Source organism: Humulus lupulus, chromosome 6 (assembly GCF_963169125.1).
Source record: "Humulus lupulus chromosome 6, drHumLupu1.1, whole genome shotgun sequence".
Classification (NCBI taxonomy): domain Eukaryota; kingdom Viridiplantae; phylum Streptophyta; class Magnoliopsida; order Rosales; family Cannabaceae; genus Humulus; species Humulus lupulus.
The window spans coordinates 11,997,375-12,021,115 of NC_084798.1; the positions used below are offsets into that span (position 1 = coordinate 11,997,375).

A 23,741-nucleotide genomic window follows, 5' to 3' on the forward strand; every position below is an offset into this window, starting at 1 on the left:
GATAGCTATATATTTATATTGCTTACTTATGAGGATATATATATATATATATATATCAGTTGCTAAATGGACCCATATCTCTCTTTATTATCACCATGAGATATCAAATAGATACTATCTTCACAATCTCACCCTCTAAGGTCTTGCAGTTATAAATGAAACCAATGCATGTCATTTAAAACCAGTATATGATCTTTCTAGGCTTACATATATAAATATATATAACACTAGTTTTATAGGTCACGACCCTATATATATATTAATATATATATATCGATGCATTGATTACTACAATAATTGTGTACTTTTAAATATAAATTGTCTCATGTGGATGTGGTGTTAACACGTAGGTGCATCTTCATTTCTTTTGAATTTGAAAACTTTATTTCTTATGAATAATTGCGATTGCCAATAACTGCAAGTGGTACCATGTACGTAAATTTATTAAATCAGAAATAACGATAGAAAAAAATACAATACCAAAAGTAGTCTAATTATTGAATCAAAACATTTCCGAGCTTAATAATTAAAGATCTGATGGAGATTAATTATCTAGTGATATGAGCAATGAAAGAATCCCATTCCATTCGGGTGACTCCTCCTTCAGCTGTAGACTTTCTAACTTCAGCTCCCAACTCCTCAGCCCTCTTCCTGATCTCACCACCTTCATCTGATGCCATTAATGTCCTCACAGCTCTGCTAATCATGGATGAAGTCACCAACTCATCTCTCTGCTCCCATTCCATTACAGCCACGCCCACTTTGAGCAGTTTTGTGAGTAACAAAGCATTGAAAGGTTGATCTGAATGCATTGGCCATGCTGCTATAGGCACTCCCATACTTATGCTCTCCATGCAAGAGTTCCATCCACAATGACTCACAAACCCACCTGTTGATTTGTGCCTTAAAATCTCCACTTGGGGTACCCATTCCCTCACCACAATTCCCATTCCCTTCTTCATCCTCTCCTCAAACCCATCTGGAAGTTGGGTTCTCCCGCTCCCCTGTTGATCAGTACTTAATTCATCAACTTTATCTGCTTCTCTCAAGGCCCATATAAACTTCACCCCACTCAGCTCTAAACCAACTGCAATCTCCTTAATCTCTTCCTCTGAAAAAACAGTTGTCGTTCCAAAAGAGACATACAACACACTACTTGGCTCTTGTTCGTCTAGCCACTCCAATAACCACTTATCTTGATCCCTCAGCTCCTTGGTGATTGTCGTTTGGTGTAAGGGTCCAACTGCCCACATCTTCTTCTCCCCACCGCAAATACCAATGTCGTCTACTAGTTGTTGTAGAAAAGTGCCGTCGATAGCTCTACAACTATTGAAGATCTCTCCAGCATGGTATTTCAACTCCTGAAACTCTCTTTCTATAAAAGCGAGGACTACAGCAGGGAAACATGATTTCAAAGGCGGTATATTGTTTGTTGGAAAGATGTCGTTTCGTCCCAAGGCATCACAGTAATATCCGAACAAAGCGAAGACAGACCCGCAATTGACTGAGTATGCTTCTCCGTTCGGGATACGAGCAACGTCCTGAACTACCGAAGCCATCATATCATCATGAACAACGACAAGTCGTTTTGACGATGGAGAGAGTGTTCGGAGGAGATCAGAGACCGGTTGGCGAAGGTGCGTGGAGGCTTCGAAACAAGGGATTACGTTTTCGGGATACTTTGTTCCGGAGCAGGGGTCGGGTATAGAAGATGGTGAAAATGGAAGTGGGTAGTCATGGAAATGGATTTTGGTTAGTTGGTGAAGAGGGTTTGAGGCTCGAGACTTGACTTGAGAGTTGTGAAGAGTTGAGCTAACGTAGTGGACTGGGATGTTGTATGAGGAAACTACATGGGCGAACTGAAGGAGCTGGTTCAGGTGGCTTTGAGCTAGGAATGGAACCATTACTACGACAACTGACGATGGTGTTGATAATTCTTTCAAGACTCCTCCAGTAGTCTCCATTTTTCCTCCTCAGGTTCCTTGGTGTACAAGGTTGTGTTGTGAGTGGTGCTGCTGCTTTATTATTTGTAACGATGAACCTTGTCATGGGCGGCTCAATAATACTACAGTCAAGTGATGAGTGAATTATTGAGCTTCTTCGAACAAATATAAAGCATCAAAACTGGCGACCATATCACGTTGATAATGCAACTTTCACTTTAATTATTACAAAAAGATTAATATATCACAAATGAACTACCATTCACACCAGTTTTATGATCCTTTATTAGCTAGACATTTATATATATGTAGGTGTAGGATGCTCTCGGCTGAAAGGTAGTTTGAATGAAATATATGGCTCAAAACTTCAATTAGAAGCAAGGCCCGGCCGAGAGCTTAATTTATTCATAGAAATGAGATACAACAGGAAGTTGATCGAAAGTGGTTACCGTGCATTTAGTAATGTAACTTTTAAACTTTCCCAACATAATATCTACATATATATCTTTTCTATATAATGAGTATAGAAATCATTATTCTTTGTTTTAATAGTTTTTTTTATGGTTTTAATGTTAAATATTCTTATATTTAACAGAATATTCTCATATTTAACGGTAGGTTTTAAACTCTTAAATTTAATTAAAATAAAATAAATAATTAAAAAAATTAAAATATGATATTTTTGAGATATTTTACAATAATAATTATTTTAAAATAATAATTAATTAAAAAAATTAAAATATGATATTTTTCAGATATTTTACAATGATAATTATTTTAAAATAATACATAATTAAACAAATTAAAATATGGTATATTTGAGATATTTTACAATGATAATTATTTAAAAATAATAAAATCATTCGTTTTATAACTTAAATAAAATTTAATTAAGCTTAAACCCACTTATTATAATAATATCATATTAAACAATAATATAATCTACCGTGAATTAGCAACAAATTATTTTTTTTTAAAAAAACCTAGCAAGAAACTTAAATTAAAAATATTTAATATTACATTAAACATATAATATATAATCTCTTGTTGTCAGTCTCAAATTCAAAAACTAAAACAAACATAAACTTAAAAAAAAAAAAAATTATTTAATTAAAATAGGATATTTATTAGAAAAAAATGACTGAATGAGAAATTGATGTCTAAAATGGTAATGATTTAGAAAATCACTTTGATTAAAGATGAGATTATCATAATATTGTAATATTGCGTGATTTATTCTTATTGATTTTGGCATATCAATTTGGTCAAAATTAAGATATCATAAAATTGTGTGATTAATTCAGATTGATTGTAAGAAAATCACTTTGGGTAACATATGATATTACCAGAATAAGTTTAATTAATTCTGATTGATTTTCAGAAAATCACTTTGGGTAACTACTGATATTACCAAATAAGTGTGATTAATTATGATTAATTTTTAGAAAATAAGATTCTATATTTGTTGGATATTTGAGCATTAATGCACTTGATTCACACACATTTTCAACTCTCCATGAAGCCTATAAAAGGAGGTTTCTCCTCTCATTCTAGGACATACAGATACAGAGTATCACACACTTAGCCTCTTTCTCTCTTCTGTCTCTGTAGTTCGCCTAAGCAGATGCAGTGATGCTTTCGTCCTGCTTGATAGTTGTTATATCCTGGGACTATACTTTATACCTTGGAACATACGGTAAGAAATACTATAAACTTTTCTTATTTGATTATTCATATATTAAAAATTTAATTATTTTATTTAACACGCTTATTATTTTAGGGAACATTCACTACTAGAAATATAGACTTTTACTTTGGTTTTTATAGTGAGCATACAAAAAAACGAAGTAAAAACCTATTCAAACTCTTTTACTTCGCTTTTGAAAATGGCGCCCCGAAAAAAAATTACATACTACTTCGCTTTTTTAAAAAAACTAAGTGAAAAATTCATAGTGAAGAGGGCCGTGTTTGGTTGCACAAGCCCGTGACTTATGTTTAGAGATAATAAAAATGCAAAAAAATGGCCAAGCCAAACGCGGCCCTTGTGTACATTTCACTTCGGTTTTTAGGTAAAAACCGAAGTAGAAAGTACACTTTCCACTTCGGTTTTTACCTAAACCTCCATTAACAACCGTAAGACAAGACCCATTTTCATTCTCCACACCCATTTTTTTTTATTTCTTGTTGCTTTTCTACACTATAAACCGAAATATAGTCCAAAAATCTGTTTTTTTTTGTTTTTTAGAGAAAAAAAAAAGCATTTGGTCGTGAGTATTTTCTCCATTGTTTCTTGGTGTTTCTTGCCGGATTTTGAGCGGAGTTTTGTCATTGCATGGGGATTTTGAGCTTCAAAACAGGTATAGATTACAAAAATATGGTTTTGATGATAATTTTTTATTTTTCTATATTTTTTTTATTTTTTTTTATTATTCCGAATTTTATAATTAATATAATTAATATTTTGTTAACTTTTATAATTATTTGTTTATTTTGTTAGGTTAAATAATGTGATAAAAATTAGGTTTATTATAAATTTATATATGTATATTAGTGAATTTTAGAAATTGTGACAATAGATAAATTTGTTTTTTAAATATTTGAAAAAAAATAAATAGCTTGAAGATGATCAAAGTGTTGTTCATTAGTTTCATTAACTAGTTTGGATTTTTTTTATTATTTGGTTTGATAATTAATTATGTAGTTTACTAATTATGTAATGTTTTAGTAGGGTCGTTGATTGAGTGGTGAACTTTGTTGTTCATTTCGGGTGCATTGAAGAGTAATATTGAAAGTTAGTTATTTTTTTTTATTTATATTACTACAAGATTTATGTATAAAGATAAGGCAAATGTAATCATGCATATTAGATTTAGTGAAAGTTATGTTTGACAATTAGTGAAGTAGCCTCTGGAAAATTTGCGTGCTGTGGTGATATAAGGATGGATTGATTTATGCTTGATTATTGTGTTTGTTTGTGTTGTTGTTATAGGAAATTTTGAAATTGTGGTATGCTATAGAAACAGAGGATACTCTGCCGAATTTTTTAAAAATTTTATAAGACTAGAACCTAATAATGATGGATTCATCTATGCTTGATTATTGTGTTTGTTTTAATTGGTTTTATAGGTAATTATGAAATTACGGTATGCTATAGAAACAGAGGATACTCTGCCGAATTTTTTAAAAAATTTATAAGACTAGAACCTAATAATGATGGATTCATCTATGCTTGATTATTGTGTTTGTTTGTATTGATTTTATAGGTAATTATGAAATTACAGTATGCTATAGAAACAGAGGATACTCCGTCGAATTTTTTAAAAAATTTATAAGACTAGAACCTAATATAAGTCTTTTTTCTAACTTATTAGGAATTTAATATTGTTATTAGTATGGATAAATCATGGATGCTTGAGAGGAGAGAAACATCACAATTTCAAGATGGATTCAACAAATTTTTAGAGTTTTGCCTAAAGAATTGTAGAGTTTATGTGCAGATGACAATTTCTGAAGGGGAGAACACACCAAATAGGCGAGGCCCAACAAAGAAGAACAATATCAATAATAAAAAGGGGATTTTTCATAAATATGACTTTTTAGCCATTAATGTGCAAAAATATGGTAATTAAACTTTACTTACTTTATATGGAAAAACTTAACTACCGAAAATTAGAATATGGGAAAAGTTATCCCACATTAAAAAATAAAACAAATAAGCCACTAAGGAGGGTAGTATTGTAATTAAAGATGCACATCCTACCATGGTGAAATTTTGAGTCGATCAAAAACATACCCAGCCGAAATTTTTTTTTCCAGCAAGAACACCAATCTCCGGCAACCACAAACCCGAACCTCCAGCCACCTCCAGCCATCTCCGGCGACGTCCTTCTCCATCACCGGCGACGTCCTCCATCTCCGGCCACGATCTTGTCCATCGTCCAAAGCATCCAAGAAAACCATGTTTTTAAAAATCTTGCTCTGTCAAATACTATATTACTGTAATTTTATTCAACTTAATATCTATTAAATTCCTAATTCTTCTACATAATATAGAACCATTGATTTCATATTTTTCTCATACTTATTTTACAGATTATAATTGTAATCATGAAGTTCATTATGTCCATTTTAAAATAAAAAAACATAATAATTAACATGAAATTTGAAAAAAATAATTAAAATAATTTGAAAAATAATTAAAAATTGACCAAAAATATACAAAAAAAACAAGAACTATGATTATTTTAGATTCAATTTTGTCTTTGCGATAAAAAAAACATTTCATATTGGTCTATTGGTCTGAATTCTAATTGTCAAAACTTTCAGTAACAACAAAGTAACCAGTTACCTTGAAAACTGTCATATTTTCCAATTAAGTTTTCCACTAAAGTATGTAATTGCAGACTACAGTAACCAGTTACCTTCACCAGTTACACCCAAATAACTACTTAAAAATTTACAAAATATTACAGGTATGGAAAATACTACTTCTTTGGTTCAATTTGGAGGCAAGTGGAATGAAAAAAATGAGTACGAAGGGTACACAATGACTGGAATATTGATACCACCAAATTTTTCTCTTGACAACTTGGTGAATTTGGTAAAACAGGAGATAAAGGAAACAAGAGCAAGCATTGAAGTTTATTATCAAGTAGCCAAAGGAACACCACCAATGAAGATTGAATCAGACAATTCAGTGTTGTTCTACTTGGAAATAAAGAAAAAAGTTGCAGAAAAAATAACAGACTTACCATTGTGTGTGAATATAGTTCAAGAATCAATGGATGAAAATAATCTTCTTCAGCTATCAAATCAGAAAGCTGCAACACAAGAAATGGAGGTGGGAACATTATTAATGCAAGCAAACAAAGCTTCCATCAATGAACATATGTTACTTGATAAGAGAACATTTCATAAGTTTGAACAGGATAGGTGTATGGTGAATAGTCACCAACATAACCTTCCTCCCGACTTTAGAGTCGTAACTATGGAACAGCATTCCCTAGCCATGTGACAAACAGTCACCGGGGCCATATGCCCTGGCTTTGAGTACTAGTATTAGACTAGTCAAGCGCTTATAAGTTCATCGACCTTAGGGTCGGTCCAGCATTAATGCCATAGAGCCATTCAATGATGATATCGATTAGATCTAATCTTCATTCGGCCCTGCGTCCTCGACGCTTATGCCGTTCCTGACCCTCGGGTCAGTGAAACACGACCAGTGCTCAACCCGTTGTGAACTTAACTAATAAGTCACAGCCTCACAGACGGATCTGACACCATTGCTGATTCTGACTAATAAGTCAGTGCCATACACAAGTAAGCCATGCCACCAAACATATATCACATGTCCAATATTCATAAAAAATGTATTCAGCATGCTTACTTAACAGGTACTAGTACAATTAGGACCATGCACAAACACAGAGACTCAAGCTCTGAACGATATCATACTCAGTATACAGGCATGTCCTAATCACATGTTTCTCGTGCACCACAAGCATTGTGTTTAACAATCCAACATGCACCAATAATAGCCATGCATGTCACGTTTAATAATCAACCAACATGCATCAATAATAGCCATGCATGTCACATTTAATAATCAACCAACATGCATCAATAATAGCCATGCATGTCACATATACACAGGGAGTAGTTTTCTTACCTCAGATTCGAGCTAGAATGATTAAGAAGAACGACCCTTGAGAATGATTAACTTTTAGTCCTTTAGCGGTCACCTAGTCATAACCAAATATAGGACATCATCAATAAAAATTATCAACATAGGTTCCCAAACCAATATCTAGCCTCCGGGACATCAATCCACACTTAACCGGGTAGTAGGATCGACCCCGAGGCCTAAAGCTAGTATCCCCAAGTCAAAAACCTGTTTCTGGCCAAAACTGCCTCTATGGGCCGTGGCCCTCCCTAGCCATGCCGCGGCTCACCTTCAGACAGAGGCAAAATCCTCCCTAGAAACACACACAGGCCGCGGCACACCATAGCCAGGCCGCGGCCCTTTACGCAAACCAGCAAGCCACCAGCTTGCTTCCCCTGCGTTTTTCCTCGAAACTAATCCTTCAATGCAGTCCCAAACCTCAACCTAACACCCAATTCAACCAGCAAACATCATCTACAACTCACCCTCATCATAACCCGAGTTAAACATCAACCAAACTTTTATTAATCCAAACTTTCTACAAGGAATTCACAAGCTGAAAACTAAAGCCCAAAACAGAGTACACTATAAAATTAATGGCTGGAACTCACCTCAAGCTTGATTTTGAATCCCCCTCAATGGTTGAATCACGTCCCTAAACTCCTACCCTTGATCTCATAGCTTAATTCCTCAATTTGAGCTCAAAAACTCCAAAGGGAAAAAGAGGGAAAAAGATGCACGGGAGAGAAAGAAGGAGATGAGGATGATGCTCTGTTTTTGCTCTGAATTTCTACAGCCTTGAAGTCAATATAAATCCAACCAAATGACCTAAATACCCCTAGGTCACTTAAAGTTCCTAAAGCCACCCCAAGGGAAAAACCGTCCTTTCCCGCTTATCTCGTTAATTATAATTAACGCTCTCCAATTCCCGCTATTCTCAATATTCTCAAATGCCAATAAATCATATCCCATTACCCTTTAATTCCCGGTAGTGCTCTAATCCTCAAAATGACCCCAAGACTCACCCCGAGCCCCGAACTTAAACCCGTTATGACTAGATCGAACCCTTACATTCCATGATCGTCTCATGCCGAATAGCTCGAACCAATCCACCTTATGATGTGGCTATATTAATTAATCACAACCATGCACCCAAAATACACAATTACGCCCACAGCGGCCACATTATCAAAATGCCCTTGCAATTAAAATATGAACCCATATGCATGCACTCACCATCATATAATAATATAATTCACATAAACATGCATATAATCATTAAATACCATAATAAATCAATTATGGCCCGCCCGGCCTCCTAATCAAGGTCCTAAACCTCATTAGGAAATTTGGGGCATGGCATATACTCTAGCAACAGATTTTTGTTGTTCTAAATTCATTTCTTGATTATGTAACATAAACTGTACCTCAGAGAGCATGATAGTATCATGAGAGGTTAGATGAATCACTAAAGCTTCATATTCTGGACCAAGGCCTCCAAGAATGTACAAAATGAGCTCATCGTCTGTGAGTTGTTGACCAACAACAATGAGAGCATCGGCAAGGCAACACATGTTTAACACATACTCTACGATAGATGTATCCTTTCTTTGTGGATTGAAGGGAGTTGTGGAGTTGGAGAACTCGAGCTTTGGACTGCGAGAAGAAGAGCTGCTCCAGAAATCGCTAGATCTCATTTTTAGAACGGAAACGAACAACATGTCCCATCATGGCTTCAAAGATGGAGTTGAAGAGCCAGCTCATGAAGAATTGGTCAAGATAGAGCCAATCACTGTAGGCAGGATTAGGAACCATGCGAGGAGGTGTAGAGGAATCTGGTACAAGAATCTCAGAGCGAGGGTTACCACCAGTGAGGATACCATCATGTTGATGAGCACGAATAGTCGGTAGAACTTGGGAACGCCAAATTGAGTAGTTGTGAGGGTCAAATTGGAGATTCAAAGGAACCAGATTCGCCGGAAAGACCACCGCAGGTGCCAGAGCTGGGGAAGAAGCAACAACAGTGGAAGAGGAGCCACCAATAAGAGGAATAAAATCAGTAGGAGTAGGAGTACTTGAAGATGTCGCCATGGAAGCTTGAGCGAAAGAGAAGAAAAATGACTGGCTCTGTGATACCAGATAAGAAAGCAAAGCTCTGTGATTGAAAAAGCACAAAGTGAATTCATGAGCACTACTTTTTGTATTGATAAGTATATATAGAATACATTAGAATGCTTTAGAAGCCTTTGGACATAACATAATTTGTTATTACAGAAGCATAAATCATGAAGCTGAGTAAGCAACTTAACAAATTCTATTAAGGAGACTAATTGAAGGCCTAACTAACACTAGAGCTAACTCTTAATTAGCTAACTAATTTCTTCACTAACAAACTCAGATTTGGTTTGTAAGATTAACAAGATATGTATTACATAATTTGTTATTACAGAAGCAGAAATTATGGAGCTGAGTAAGCACACTACAAGAAATAAGGCTTCTGCCGGCGCAATTCGGAATTGCGTCGGCAAAAAAAACTTTTAGCAGCGCATTTAGTGAATCACGCCGGCAAAAACAAGCACTTTTGCCAGCATAACCCCGAATTACGCCGGCAAAGATCTATTAGATTTTAAAAAAAAAAATACCACATACTTGTGCCGGCGCATTTCACCTAACGCACCGGCAAAAGTGAAAACGTGCATTTTAAATTTGTGCACGTTTTCAACAAAGTAGGTGGCTAGACTTTTGCCGGCGCGTTTCGTTGCGCCGGCAAAAGTCTATTTTGCTTCGGTAAACGTCAGACTAATTAAAACGACACCGTTTTGTCCTAGGGTTTTATTAAAGACTTTTTTTGGCGCATTTTTAGACTTTTGCCGACGCAACGAAACGCGCCGGAAAAATTCATAGCGATTTTAGTGCTGCCGTGAGCCCTTCTTCCCCATTTTCTGATTTTTTTCTCAACTTCTTCTCTCTTCTCTCTGGTTTGATGTCCGACCACCCCATCCCATAATCCCACTGTGGCTCAGCTCATATAGTGAAGCTCTTCTCTCTCAAGGTTAGTAAATCCAATGGCAAAATTTTTAACATTTTTAGACTTTTTTCTCTTTATCTAGTTTTGTAATTGTATTTTTTTTTTTTGTTCTCTCTCTATAAACAGGTGCACCAAAGTGTGTGCAGTTCCAATCTCTCGGTAGAACAACTCCAAGGGTTAATTTATGTATATATGTATATATATTTATATGTCCGTATATATGTATATTTATATTTATATGTCTGTTTTTTGTATATTTGTTTATGTTTATATGTATATATATATGTAAATGTGTGTGTACATATATTTATTTAATGTTAATTTTTTTTTAGAAAATTGATTAATTAATTGTGAACTATTAATATATATGTACATGTGTGATATTTGGTATTATAGTTATATTTTTCTATTAAAAAAAACAAATAAATCTGTGTAGTTTTAGAAAAATGAGATTAATAATGAAAAAGAAAAAAAGAAATATGGTTTTAGTATTTATTAAAAAAAATTGATTTGAGTATGTATATTTTTTAATTTTAATGCTTTACATGTATATTAAAAAAATAGATTAGATTATTATATTATATTGTATATTTGCATTATACTTTATTTTTTTATATTAAAGATTATTTGTTTATAAATATTTACAAAATATATTGTTTTGATGTTACTGATTTAAAAAGATTTGATATATGTTATTAATCTTGGTTTATGTTGTGCATGCTCTGGGAATATTCTGTATATTGTGTGTAGTTTGCAGGTTTTATAAAATTTTGGGATAGTTTAAAATATAGTCATTATGCTGGCCAAATTTCGTTAGTCTTAGGAAAATTAACATTAATAACAAAAATTATAGCCGTTAACATTAATTTTTATTTTAATTCTTTATATGTATTTGTTGATCAGGACATTATGCTAGAAAATCAGAACCTAAAGAAGTATATGACTAAACTTGAGAGTTGTCAACGGCGCAAGATGTCCTGATCAGTGCTTTGTTGAAGCAGGTTGGTGTATTGGCTCTTGGTTTTACTGTCGACTTACCAGAACAGGATCCGGACGAGGACGATGATGCTGACGGGGGCGAGGATGATGAGGCGGCCAGTACTCATTTGTAGAACTTTTTATTTATTTATTTAAAGTTTAATTTATTAGAGATTTAATTTACTAAACTACTTTTATATTTTTATGTTTGGTGGAGACAATAAATATTAATAGTTGTAATTTTTTTATTTATTTATAAAATTTTAATTTTATTTCTAATTAAATAATATCACTAAAAAATTAAATAATTATTAATATATTAAAATCAAAATTTAATAATTAACATTAATATATTGAAAATAAAATTAGTAATATTATCAAAAAATTTCTTTAAAAAAAACTTTTACCGGCGCAAAATTATGTCGCCAAAAGTCTCAATCTTCACTACATATATCCACCTTTCCCAGCGGAAAAACGCGCCACTAAAAGACACATCTTTTACCGGCACAATTTTGCGCCACTAAAAGAGTCATCTTTTGCCGCGCGCATTTTTGCGTCGCTAAAAGTATTTTCCACAACAATGTGACAAATTTTTTTCCCGGCACATTACGTTTTGCGTCGGCAAAAGTGTTATTATCAACGGGGGTACGTCGTGGACCTTTGCTGACGCAAAATTGTGCCGGCAAAAGTAAGGTTTTTTGTAGTGGCAACTTAACAAATTCTATTAAGGAGTCTAACTGAAGGCCTAACTAACTCTAGAGCTAACTCTGAATTAGCTAACTAATTTCTTCACTAACAAACTCAGATTTGGTTTGTAAGATTAGCAAGATATGTATTAGAATAATTATTTAAAATAAAGAAATCCACAATACTTTGCTTATAGATTTTTTTAAAGCTTGTATTAAACTTCAATGTTTATCTCCTTTAGTATGACGGTTTGTGTTTTATTAAGAGTTCATTATTTTTTTCATTTTAAAAAATATAGGTGATCAATGCAAAATCAAATATATGAGATCTGATTATAAATAATTGTTTTTTTTACTTGTAAGATGTGCAAATTTTAGTTTCGGTGTAAATAAATTTATAGGTTGTGGTAAATTTATTTTAAAGTTTATAAAAATTGAGTTCTCCCTGTGTTTCTGGATGCCTCAAGTAAAAAAGAAATAAAAAAAATAAAACTTTTTTCATTGTTTACAGATGGGTGTTTCCTTAGTTAATATTGTTTATATGTACAAAATAGTAAAATGAGGCCTAAATCTCTTGCACGCGATGCTCTTAACCAGTAGAATTTCATTTAAACTAATAAGTTATTTATTTACTCAAGATTTAGACATTTTTGTGAAGTAGTTTTCAATTATTGTAAGCTGTACCCGCAGTGAATTTCAATCCAATGATTTAGAGAGTTTTAAGGAAAAGACCAAAAATCTTAACCTCTTGAAGACAATCATAATAATAATAATATTCTAATTAAATTAGTATAAAATTCTTTTATTAGTTTTTGATAAAATAAACAAACTGCCTATGGTCTTCACTGTTGTTGAGCCGGCCCCCTACTGATTCTCTACAATGAATTTTAATTGATTGACATATTAGGTTTTATTTGAATGGAATTAATAAATCTGATGATTAATAAAATTTGAAATATGACTGAAACAAAATTGTCTTTTTTTTTTCTTTCTATTTTAAGAAGGATTAATATTTATACTAAAGTGATGAAAAAAATAATCTATTATAATAATTATTCTAATAATAATAATAATCAAACCAAAAAAAATGAAAATGCTTTTTTGAATTAAATAAATTAATACAATATTATTAATGCTTATTTAAACTTTTTTTTCAGATTATCATTTTTCAACAAATAATCAACGCATATATAATTTATTATTGTATCAAATTTAACACAATAATTAAAATAACGTAAAAAAAAGAATTTATTTTTAAGCACTAAAATATAACATTGCGCGCAACACATAATTGGTATTGCATTTCTAATAACACAAGTTCTAACAATCTCCCCTTTGAATAAAGTACCATGGCTCCCCCTCAAATGATAATCTCACGAACAACCCTAATTGTTGTGAGTGAATGGATTCCTTCCAAAGTAGTGAGCTATAACTCAAAAAGTTAACGTGTTGAGTAGAGTAACGCATATAATAGTTTATATGAATAATGATAATGACACATTTAAAATGCACACAATGATGTATCATGTATTTTAAACCATTCAAATTTATGTTTTGGTGAGACCCATTATTATTTTTATGTGTGGTTTAAAAGGAATGTGTCAGTGACATTACTCTAATTTATATATCCATTCACTTTTTTTTTTAAAAAAAGAAAAAATATACACATTCGCATTTTCATGCATTACTAATGTGAGACAATTTATTGTTTCCATTAGAGCTTAAATCTTCTTTAAAACTGTATGATACACTTGCAATTTGAACTCTTAACTTTTACTAAAAGAAAGATTGGCATTAAAAAAAAGGCATAAGACTTAGTTATTAGTGTTTAATAATATGGTCCTCGTAATTTTGTTTCTCTGATCTCAAGAAATAAAACTGTACATATACAATTGTTTTTGAAATTTGCTTTAACGTTAGATTTTACCAAGTATTAATTAGAAAAGAGCTAGTCTTTAATGCTTCTCCCTTATATTAACTAGTGATTTACTAGATACTTCTTAAGGGAAATTTGACTTTTGATACATCAAACGGTGTACCATGACAAAATAATGCCAAGCTTAAAAAATATCACTTTTTTATCCTAGTATTCCCCTAATTCCCAAAATGCCCCTGACATAATTTTCCCTCTCTATCTCTCAAACTCTCGACACACAAAAAAAGCCAGCCACCGTTAATTTGAGTTTCTGATCTAGGGGCAAGTTGTGAGTCCTTTCAAGTCAAGAAACTTCATTTTGGATTTCGGATCTAGGAAAAAAAATCGTATGGGTAAATATATATTTGTTATATGTAGTGAGGAAACTTGTCTGGTTACATTACTTGTCTTATTTCGAACAAACTTGTGTATGCCTTCATGTTTTATTGCAATTTTTCACTGTCAGAATGAATTTTGGATACTTTGTGCGTTTTTTTTCTAGATTTTTTTCCTTCCTCGATGAGTTTCGATGAAACTCGATAGGTCTCGATGTGGTGCATGCATGCTGGCTCGATGGTCCTCGATGGACCTCGACGTGCCTCGATAGTGTTAGGATGTTAATACCTCGATGGTCCTCGTTAAAACTCGATAGGTGTATAAGAGTTTAATTGGATTTAATAACTCGATTGTACTCGATAAAACTCGATAGGTGTATAAGAGTTTAATTGGATTGTTTGCCTCGATAGTCCTCGATTGTACTCGATAAAACTTGATAGGTGTATAAGAATTTTATTAGATTGTTTGCCTCGATAGTCCTCGACTGTACTCGATAAAACTCGATAGGTGTGACCTCGATAGGACTCGACATATATCGATAGAAATCGATATTTTTCTCTTTTATGTTGTAGTTTAACTTTTTGACCTTTTTTTTTGTTTTTTTGTTGCAGATTTGACTGTTTCTGTATTTTTTTGCATTCAATGGTGTTTGGGAACTCGAAAATAAGGATTAGATTTTTAGAGATGCTGAAAATCAAGTTCTGCCCATGGAGAAGGGTGTGACGTAAGAGCAACTACTTGACATTCTGTACGATGAGCTTGAAGTGGATAAATGTGTGCATGACTTGAAAATTCAGGTCCCGTACACATGCCTATCACAATCCGTCAAACCTACCGTTATAAAAAATGATAGGCATGTGCATGCATTCATTGGGTTAGCATCGAAATCTGTAGAGAAGCTCATTCCTCTATGTGTGACATTGATTAAGAAGGGAGGTGTAAGAAATGCATCGGCTTCTGCCAGCGTTAATAAAGAAGTTCGATTTGAAGAGAACATTTCTCCTCCATGTCATGGTTTCAAAGGAACTCAAGGTGACGTTGGAACATGTGTTCCCGAGACAAATCCAGACGTCATAGTCCATGATGATATCCCGATTAGAGATCCACCATATGTGCATGACACGACGGAGTACGATCCCTATGGCTACGATCCTTATGTCAACGACGATCGTGTTACTGACGCAACAGATCTTGATGGGCCAGATGTTAGGGCAGATTTTCCAACACAGAGTTAAGATGTTATGGTAGATGAGGAGCGCAGAATAGAAGATCAGCAAACACCTGGGACCAGCAGTAGTCGTCCAGGTCCAAGTAGAACCGATGATAGTTTTAGATGGAGTTCTCCATTGGACTTAGGTGAAGATCGTAGAGCATGGAGTGCTCCCATGTTCACCAAAGAGGATATAGAGGCCTCACATCAACATCATTCCTCAACCAGCAAAGCTTCAAGAGAATTGCACCTTGAGAAGTTCTTTCAGAACAAGCTTGAATTGAAAACCAAAGCATCCATATTTGCGATGAAGAATAATTTTGAGTTTATGGTGAAGAAATCTGGGACTGATGTGTGGTATATTACCTGTAAGGATCCGGATTGTGGTTGGAGATTGAGGGGTAAGAAAAAAATGCGATCTGAAATGTTCGAGATTACTGTATACATCAAAGTACACACTTGCTCACAAGAAATTCAAGATAAGGACCACCGTCAAGCATCACCGTGGGTTGTTGGGCACCTAATCAAGAGGAAATTTGCTACCGATGGTACTCGGTACATGGCAAACAACATAAGGGAGGACATGAAGCTCCATTTTGAGGTCGAAATGAGCTATGAGAAGGCGTGGAGATGCAAAGAAAAGGCTCTTATGTATGTCAGAGGGACACCTGAGGAATCATACTCCCAGTTACCTGGATACCTATGTCAGTTGGAGCATAAGAACCCATGTACAATTACTGATTTTGTAGCAGAAGATGGTCGTTTCTTGTATTGTTTCTTTTCCCTCGGTGTTTCTAGGCGTGGTTTCCAGTACTGTCGTCCTGTAATTTGTGTGGATGGCACATTCTTGAAGAATAAGTATGGTGGCCACATGCTCTGTGCTTTTGTATCGGACATGCATAAAAGCATTAATCATGCTTTGGAGCTTGTGTTCCCAGATGCGTATCACGGTGCATGCTACCATCATATATGTATGAATGTTGTGGCAAAATTCAAAACTGACCACGTGCAAGACATCATGGGGTGTGCAGCGTACGCATTTCAAAGATTAGAATTTCACAAGTTCTTTGACAAGATTAAGGTAATTGATCCGCCCATTGCTCAATATCTAGAGGGAATTGGCTTTGAATGGTGGAGTAGCGGTTATTTTCCTGGTAATCGAAACAATATCATGACGAGTAACTACGCAGAAAGCTTTAACAATAAGACCAATGAGGCAAGGAGCTTTCCAGTCGCCACTTTTCTTGAATTCATAAGATTCACTCTTCAGTCTTGGTTTGCAGATAGACGTGAAAGAGCTGCAAAAGCAACAACTGTGTTATCACCTGAGATGGAAGATGATTTGAAGCAAATAGGTGATAAAACCATTTTTTTAGATGTCCAAGTCCTTGGTCATCACGAATTTCTTGTGGTCGATGGTAATGGTGATGGTGAGGTGAACTTGGCCACAAAATCATGCTCTTATGGCATGTTCCAAACCATTGGGATTACCCTGTGTACATGTTTTTGCTGCAGCAAGAAAAAGAAGCATAAACATTTACTCATTGTGTTCCCCTTACTATAGAATAGAGGCATTGAAGGACACTTATAAAGATACTATTTACCCTGTTGGGAACGAGGATGAATGGGTAATCCCTGATCACATCAGAGATACGGCTGTCGGCGTCCTCGTTGAGAAAACCCCTGTAGGAAGGCTCAGGAAGCAGAAAGTGGGTAGGTGAAAGACAAATCGCTATGCTTCACACGGGGAAAAGATTGTCAAGCCACGTAAGTGTAACATATGTGGTGGTAGTGGGCACAATAGGAAGTCATGTAAGGCTAGGATTTAAAATATTGTGTTATGTAATTCTTTAATTGATTTTGCTGCATTTATTATATGGAGTACTTCTTCTAATACTTTGTTGGTTTGGATGTCGAGGCAAACACATTATGTGAATTTAGTACTTTTTTATTTAATAACTTTTTCAAAAAATATTGTTGGATAAAAAATAATATACAAAGAAAATGTACAAGATGCTATACGCTATACTATACAAGATGTGTATGAAATAAAATGTAAAGAGCATCACGGGGAAAAATTATGATAGAATAGGTCCACACACCACTTGGTCCTGAAATGCTGCATGTTCTCATCGATAACGGTATCGAGTGGTAGCCTGGAAACCAAATGCTCGATATGTTTGATGGCAAACACACCACAATCCTAAGGGCTGGGAAGGGATACTTGGTCGAGAAGGTATGAGGATTGGAGCTATTGGATGTTGGGAAAGCCTAAGGGCCTGATGCAAAGAGTAGCTGCTGCAGCTTTGGCAGTTGCTGTTTATATGATTTGGAGAAATAGGAACAAATGTCTATTTGATGCTAGCTCATGGTCTGTTGATTTTGTTGATCAATTGATCAAGTATTATTTGAAATCTAGACTAACTAGTGTCAGGTCCCGACCAGTGACCCTCGACCAGTGGGCGCGCATCCTGCGCACGGACTCGTACGGACGAATGGGCCGAGCAATGTGACGACCAGTGACGCGGCCCACAAAAGGGCCCATGGGGCTTGGGCGGTTTGGGGATTACTTAGCATGAATGTACTCCTCCTTCGTAAGTAACTTAGCATGGTGGGTTTACTCCCTTAATGGGCCGGCCATCTAGTTTATGGGCTTGGCCACATGCTTTAGATAGATATTTTAAGGGAAATGGATGGTGGGGAGCTTGCCACTTGTCGGCCTAGGGTGTTCTCTAGTTGCCTATATATATGGCAATGCCCACACATGTTTAGGGGCTGCCATTACTTTTCTCTACACTTGTAAACACATTCTTATCAATACAAAGCACGGATTCTTTGTACCTTGTTGCCTTGATCTTTTCATTAAGTTGCTTACACTCTTTCGGAGTGGTTTTCCATACCCACTCTTTTAGGCTGACTTTGCCGACGGACTGGTGAAGTGCCGCACTCCCTAACCTCGGTGGGTTAGGAGCGTGTCACTAGGCTTCCTAAGCTGAAGGTAAAAAACAATGACGTAGTTATTTTTTATTATTTGATTCAGATGTAATGTTTGTTGGCTGGCTGGTTTGGCTTTGCTTGGTGTGTATGTGGTTTGATTGAATCTATTATACTCATATTTTCATAAAAAAAAAATACCACAATCTCCACTACATAAAATAAACCTAATAAATTCAAAATTACTTAAAAACTTAATAAATCAATTAAAAACTCAAGATCTAAGCAACAATTAACACATAAAAAGTGGTAAAATAACTCTATTTTGTAGAGTTATCACACCCCCAAACTTAATATTTTGCTAGTCCTCGAGCAAAAGAAAAATTAAAAACACACATTTTTTTAAAAAAATTGGTGATGTCAAATGTTTAACTAAAAAAATTACATAATGAAAATAGTTCAAAGAAAATTACAAATAAAAGTAAAGCTTATGTAATTAATTAAAAAGTTAAAATTATTTTCAAAATAGATATTTAACACAAAAACATAAAATCATCAAATGAACATTTAGACAAGTTTATGCAAACAAAAATAAATTAAATCACAAGAGATAATCAAGCAAATTCTAGGATTGTTCAAATTTTTTTTTTAGAGATTTAAAGAATTTAATGCTTAAATAAACTATATCAAAAATCACAAATTCGAATATAATAGAAAAGTGACATATTATGAAAAATATATATTTAAACAAAACTAACTTACAAATTAAAAGTAAAGCTTAATATTTTATTTATATTTTTCTAAGAACAATTTCAATCATAATTATTTTATCATTAGAAAATGAAAATCACCAATATTTTTTTTAACATTATATAATAAATGAAAATCACATAAAAACAAATAAAGAATTTTGTTTTTTTTTAAATTTTACAACAAATGAAAAACATGCATAAACACATAAACACCAAGAAAAATCATACACATTACCCCCAAACTTAAATGAAACATTGTCCTCAATGTTTAATCAAATGGAAAAAATTAAGAACTACTCCCTTTGATGAATGCTTCCTTGATTTGACTCTTTTGTTTTCTTCTCTTCTTTTTTTTTTGGGCAAGAAGTTTCCTTCAAGATTTTTGAAAAACATGAAATAAAAACACACAACAAAAGTGAAATATAAAATGAAACATTAAAGTATGGGTTGCCTCCCACAAAGCGCTTTAGTTTATAGTCTTTAGCTCGACTATATATTTTTTTCTTTTAACCTACACCCAATCAATGGTATAAAATTTCATTTGTATAGTTAGTTATGACTTTGATGCAAATGACATAAATAATAATTGATAACATCACACCTACAAGAAAGCTAGAAATATGCAATTTTAAGAGAATGTCGATAAAATAAGAAAATTGCATATCTATATTAGACTCATTTTCACTTTGAGTAAATATACAAATTTGTTCAATTATGGACTCTCGAGATATAATTATATATTTTTCATTTTCCTCCACAGCCTTCGAGAATTATTTGAGAACTTTATTTCTTATGAATAATTGCGATTGCCAATAACTGCAAGTGGTACCATGTACGTAAATTTATTAAATCAGAAATAACGATAGAAAAAAATACAATACCAAAAGTAGTCTAATTACTGAATCAAAACATTTCCGAGCTTAATAATTAAAGATCTGATGGAGATTAATTATCTAGTGATATGAGCAATGAAAGAATCCCATTCCATTCGGGTGACTCCTCCTTCAGCTGTAGACTTTCTAACTTCAGCTCCCAACTCCTCAGCCCTCTTCCTGATCTCACCACCTTCATCTGATGCCATTAATGTCCTCACAGCTCTGCTAATCATGGATGAAGTCACCAACTCATCTCTCTGCTCCCATTCCATTACAGCCACGCCCACTTTGAGCAGTTTTGTGAGTAACAAAGCATTGAAAGGTTGATCTGAATGCATTGGCCATGCTGCTATAGGCACTCCCATACTTATGCTCTCCATGCAAGAGTTCCATCCACAATGACTCACAAACCCACCTGTTGATTTGTGCCTTAAAATCTCCACTTGGGGTACCCATTCCCTCACCACAATTCCCATTCCCTTCTTCATCCTCTCCTCAAACCCATCTGGAAGTTGGGTTCTCCCGCTCCCCTGTTGATCAGTACTTAATTCATCAACTTTATCTGCTTCTCTCAAGGCCCATATAAACTTCACCCCACTCAGCTCTAAACCAACTGCAATCTCCTTAATCTCTTCCTCTGAAAAAACAGTTGTCGTTCCAAAAGAGACATACAACACACTACTTGGCTCTTGTTCGTCTAGCCACTCCAATAACCACTTATCTTGATCCCTCAGCTCCTTGGTGATTGTCGTTTGGTGTAAGGGTCCAACTGCCCACATCTTCTTCTCCCCACCGCAAATACCAATGTCGTCTACTAGATGTTGTAGAAAAGTGCCGTCGATAGCTCTACAACTATTGAAGATCTCTCCAGCATGGTATTTCAACTCCTGAAACTCTCTTTCTATAAAATCGAGGACTACAGCAGGGAAACATGATTTCAAAGGCGGTATATTGTTTGTTGGAAAGATGTCGTTTCGTCCCAAGGCATCACAGTAATATCCGAACAAAGCGAAGACAGACCCGCAATTGACTGAGTATGCTTCTCCGTTCGGGATACGAGCAACGTCCTGAACGACCGAAGCCATCATATCATCATGAACAACGACAAGTCGTTTTGACGATGGAGAGAGTGTTCGGAGGAGATCAGAGACCGGTTGGCGAAGGTGCGTGGAGGCTTCGAAACAAGGGATTACGTTTTCGGGATACTTTGTTCCGGAGCAGGGGTCGGGTATAGAAGATGGTGAAAATGGAAGTGGGTAGTCATGGAAATGGATTTTGGTTAGTTGGTGAAGAGGGTTTGAGGCTCGAGACTTGACTTGAGAGTTGTGAAGAGTTGAGCTAACGTAGTGGACTGGGATGTTGTATGAGGAAACTACATGGGCGAACTGAAGGAGCTGGTTCAGGTGGCTTTGAGCTAGGAATGGAACCATTACTACGACAACTGACGATGGTGTTGATAATTCTTTCAAGACTCCTCCAGTAGTCTCCATTTTTCCTCCTCAGGTTCCTTGGTGTACAAGGTTGTGTTGTGAGTGGTGCTGCTGCTTTATTATTTGTAACGATGAACCTTGTCATGGGCGGCTCAATAATACTACAGTCAAGTGATGAGTGAATTATTGAGCTTCTTCGAACAAATATAAAGCATCAAAACTGGCGACCATATCACGTTGATAATGCAACTTTCACTTTAATTATTACAGAAAGATTAATATATCACAAATGAACTACCATTCACACCAGTTTTATGATCCTTTCTTAGCTAGATACTATATATATGTAGGTGTAGGATGCTCTCGGCTGAAGAAAGGTTGTTGAATGAAATATATGGCTCAAAACTTCAATTAGAAGCAAGGCCCGGCCGAGAGCTTAATTTATTCATAGAAATGAGATACAACAGGAAGTTGATCGAAAGTGGTTACCATGCATATAGTAATGTAACTTTTAAACTTTCCCAACATAATATATACATATATATCTTTTCTATATAATAAGTATAGAAATAATTATTCTTTGTTTTAATAGTTTTTTTTATGGTTTTAATGTTAAATATTCTTATATTTAATAGAATATTCTCATATTTAGCGGTAGGTTTTAAATCCTTAAATTTAATTAAAATAAAATAAATAATTAAAAAAATTAAAATATGATATTTTTGAGATATTTTACAATGATAATTATTTTAAAATAATAATTAATTAAACAAATTAAAATATGATATTTTTCAGATATTTTACAATGATAATTATTTAAAAATAATACATAATCAAACAAATTAAAATATGATATATTTGAGATATTTTACAATGATAATTATTTTAAAATAATAAAATCATTCGTTTTATAACTTAAATAAAATTTAATTAAGCTTAAACCCACTTATTATAATAATATCATATTAAACAAAAATATAATCTACTATGAATTAGCAACAAATTATTTTTTTTAAAAAAAACCTAGCAAGAAACTTAAATTTAAAATACTTAATATTACACTAAACATATAATATATAATCTCTTGTTGTCAGTCTCAAATTCAAAAACTAAAACGAACATAAACTTAAACTTAAACAAAAATAAATAAATTATTTAATTAAAATAGGATATTTATTTCAAAATTTATATGACATTAATATAAATTTAATAAAAATAATTAATAAATTCTATAAATAAAATTAAACAAACGTGCATATTGCACGTTGCTTGTATCTAGTATATATATATATATATTAAAAAAAATGAGTGAATGAGAAATTGATGTCTAAAATGGTAATGGTTTAGCAAATCACTTTGATTAAAGATGAGATTATCATAATATTGTAATATTGCGTGATTTATTCCTATTGATTTTGGCAAATCACTTTGGTCAAAATTGAGATATCATAAAATTGTGTGATTAATTCAGATTGATTGTAAGAAAATCACTTTGGGTAACATATGATATTACCAGAATAAGTGTAATTAATTCTGATTGATTTTCAGAAAATCACTTTGGGTAACTGCTGATATTACTAGATAAGTGTGATTAATTATGATTAATTTTCAGAAATTAAGATTCTATATTTGTTGGATATTTGAGCATTAATGCACTTGATTCACACACATTTTCAACTCTCCATGAAGCCTATAAAAGGAGGTTTCTCATCTCATTCTAAGACATACAGATACATAGTATCACATACTTAGTCTCTTTCTCTCTTCTGTCTCTGTAGTTCGCCTAAGCAGATGCAGTGATGCTTTCGTCCTGCTTGATAGTTGTTATATCCTGGGACTATACTTTATACCTTGGAACATACGGTAAGAAATACTATAAACTTTTCTTATTTGATTATTCATATATTAAAAATTTAATTATTTTATTTAACACGCTTATTATTTTAGGGAACATTCACTACTAGAAATATAGATTTTTAATTCGGTTTTTAT

At 33.8% G+C, this 23,741-nt stretch overlaps 2 protein-coding genes across 2 annotated transcripts; both read right to left on the reverse strand.

Moving 5' to 3' along the window:
• Positions 1–412: 412 nt before the first annotated feature.
• Positions 413–2,252, reverse strand: LOC133781675 (zeatin O-glucosyltransferase-like). The gene has a single exon (XM_062220735.1). The coding sequence runs from the start codon at positions 1,962–1,964 to the stop codon at positions 549–551; it is 1,416 nt and encodes a 471-aa protein (XP_062076719.1). The 5' UTR covers positions 1,965–2,252; the 3' UTR covers positions 413–548.
• An 18,005-nt stretch (positions 2,253–20,257) lies between these two features.
• Positions 20,258–22,062, reverse strand: LOC133781676 (zeatin O-xylosyltransferase-like). Its single transcript, XM_062220736.1, has one exon. It carries the CDS (start codon positions 21,807–21,809, stop codon positions 20,394–20,396), a length of 1,416 nt encoding a protein of 471 aa, XP_062076720.1. The 5' UTR covers positions 21,810–22,062; the 3' UTR covers positions 20,258–20,393.
• Between the last annotated feature and the right edge of the window lie 1,679 nt (positions 22,063–23,741).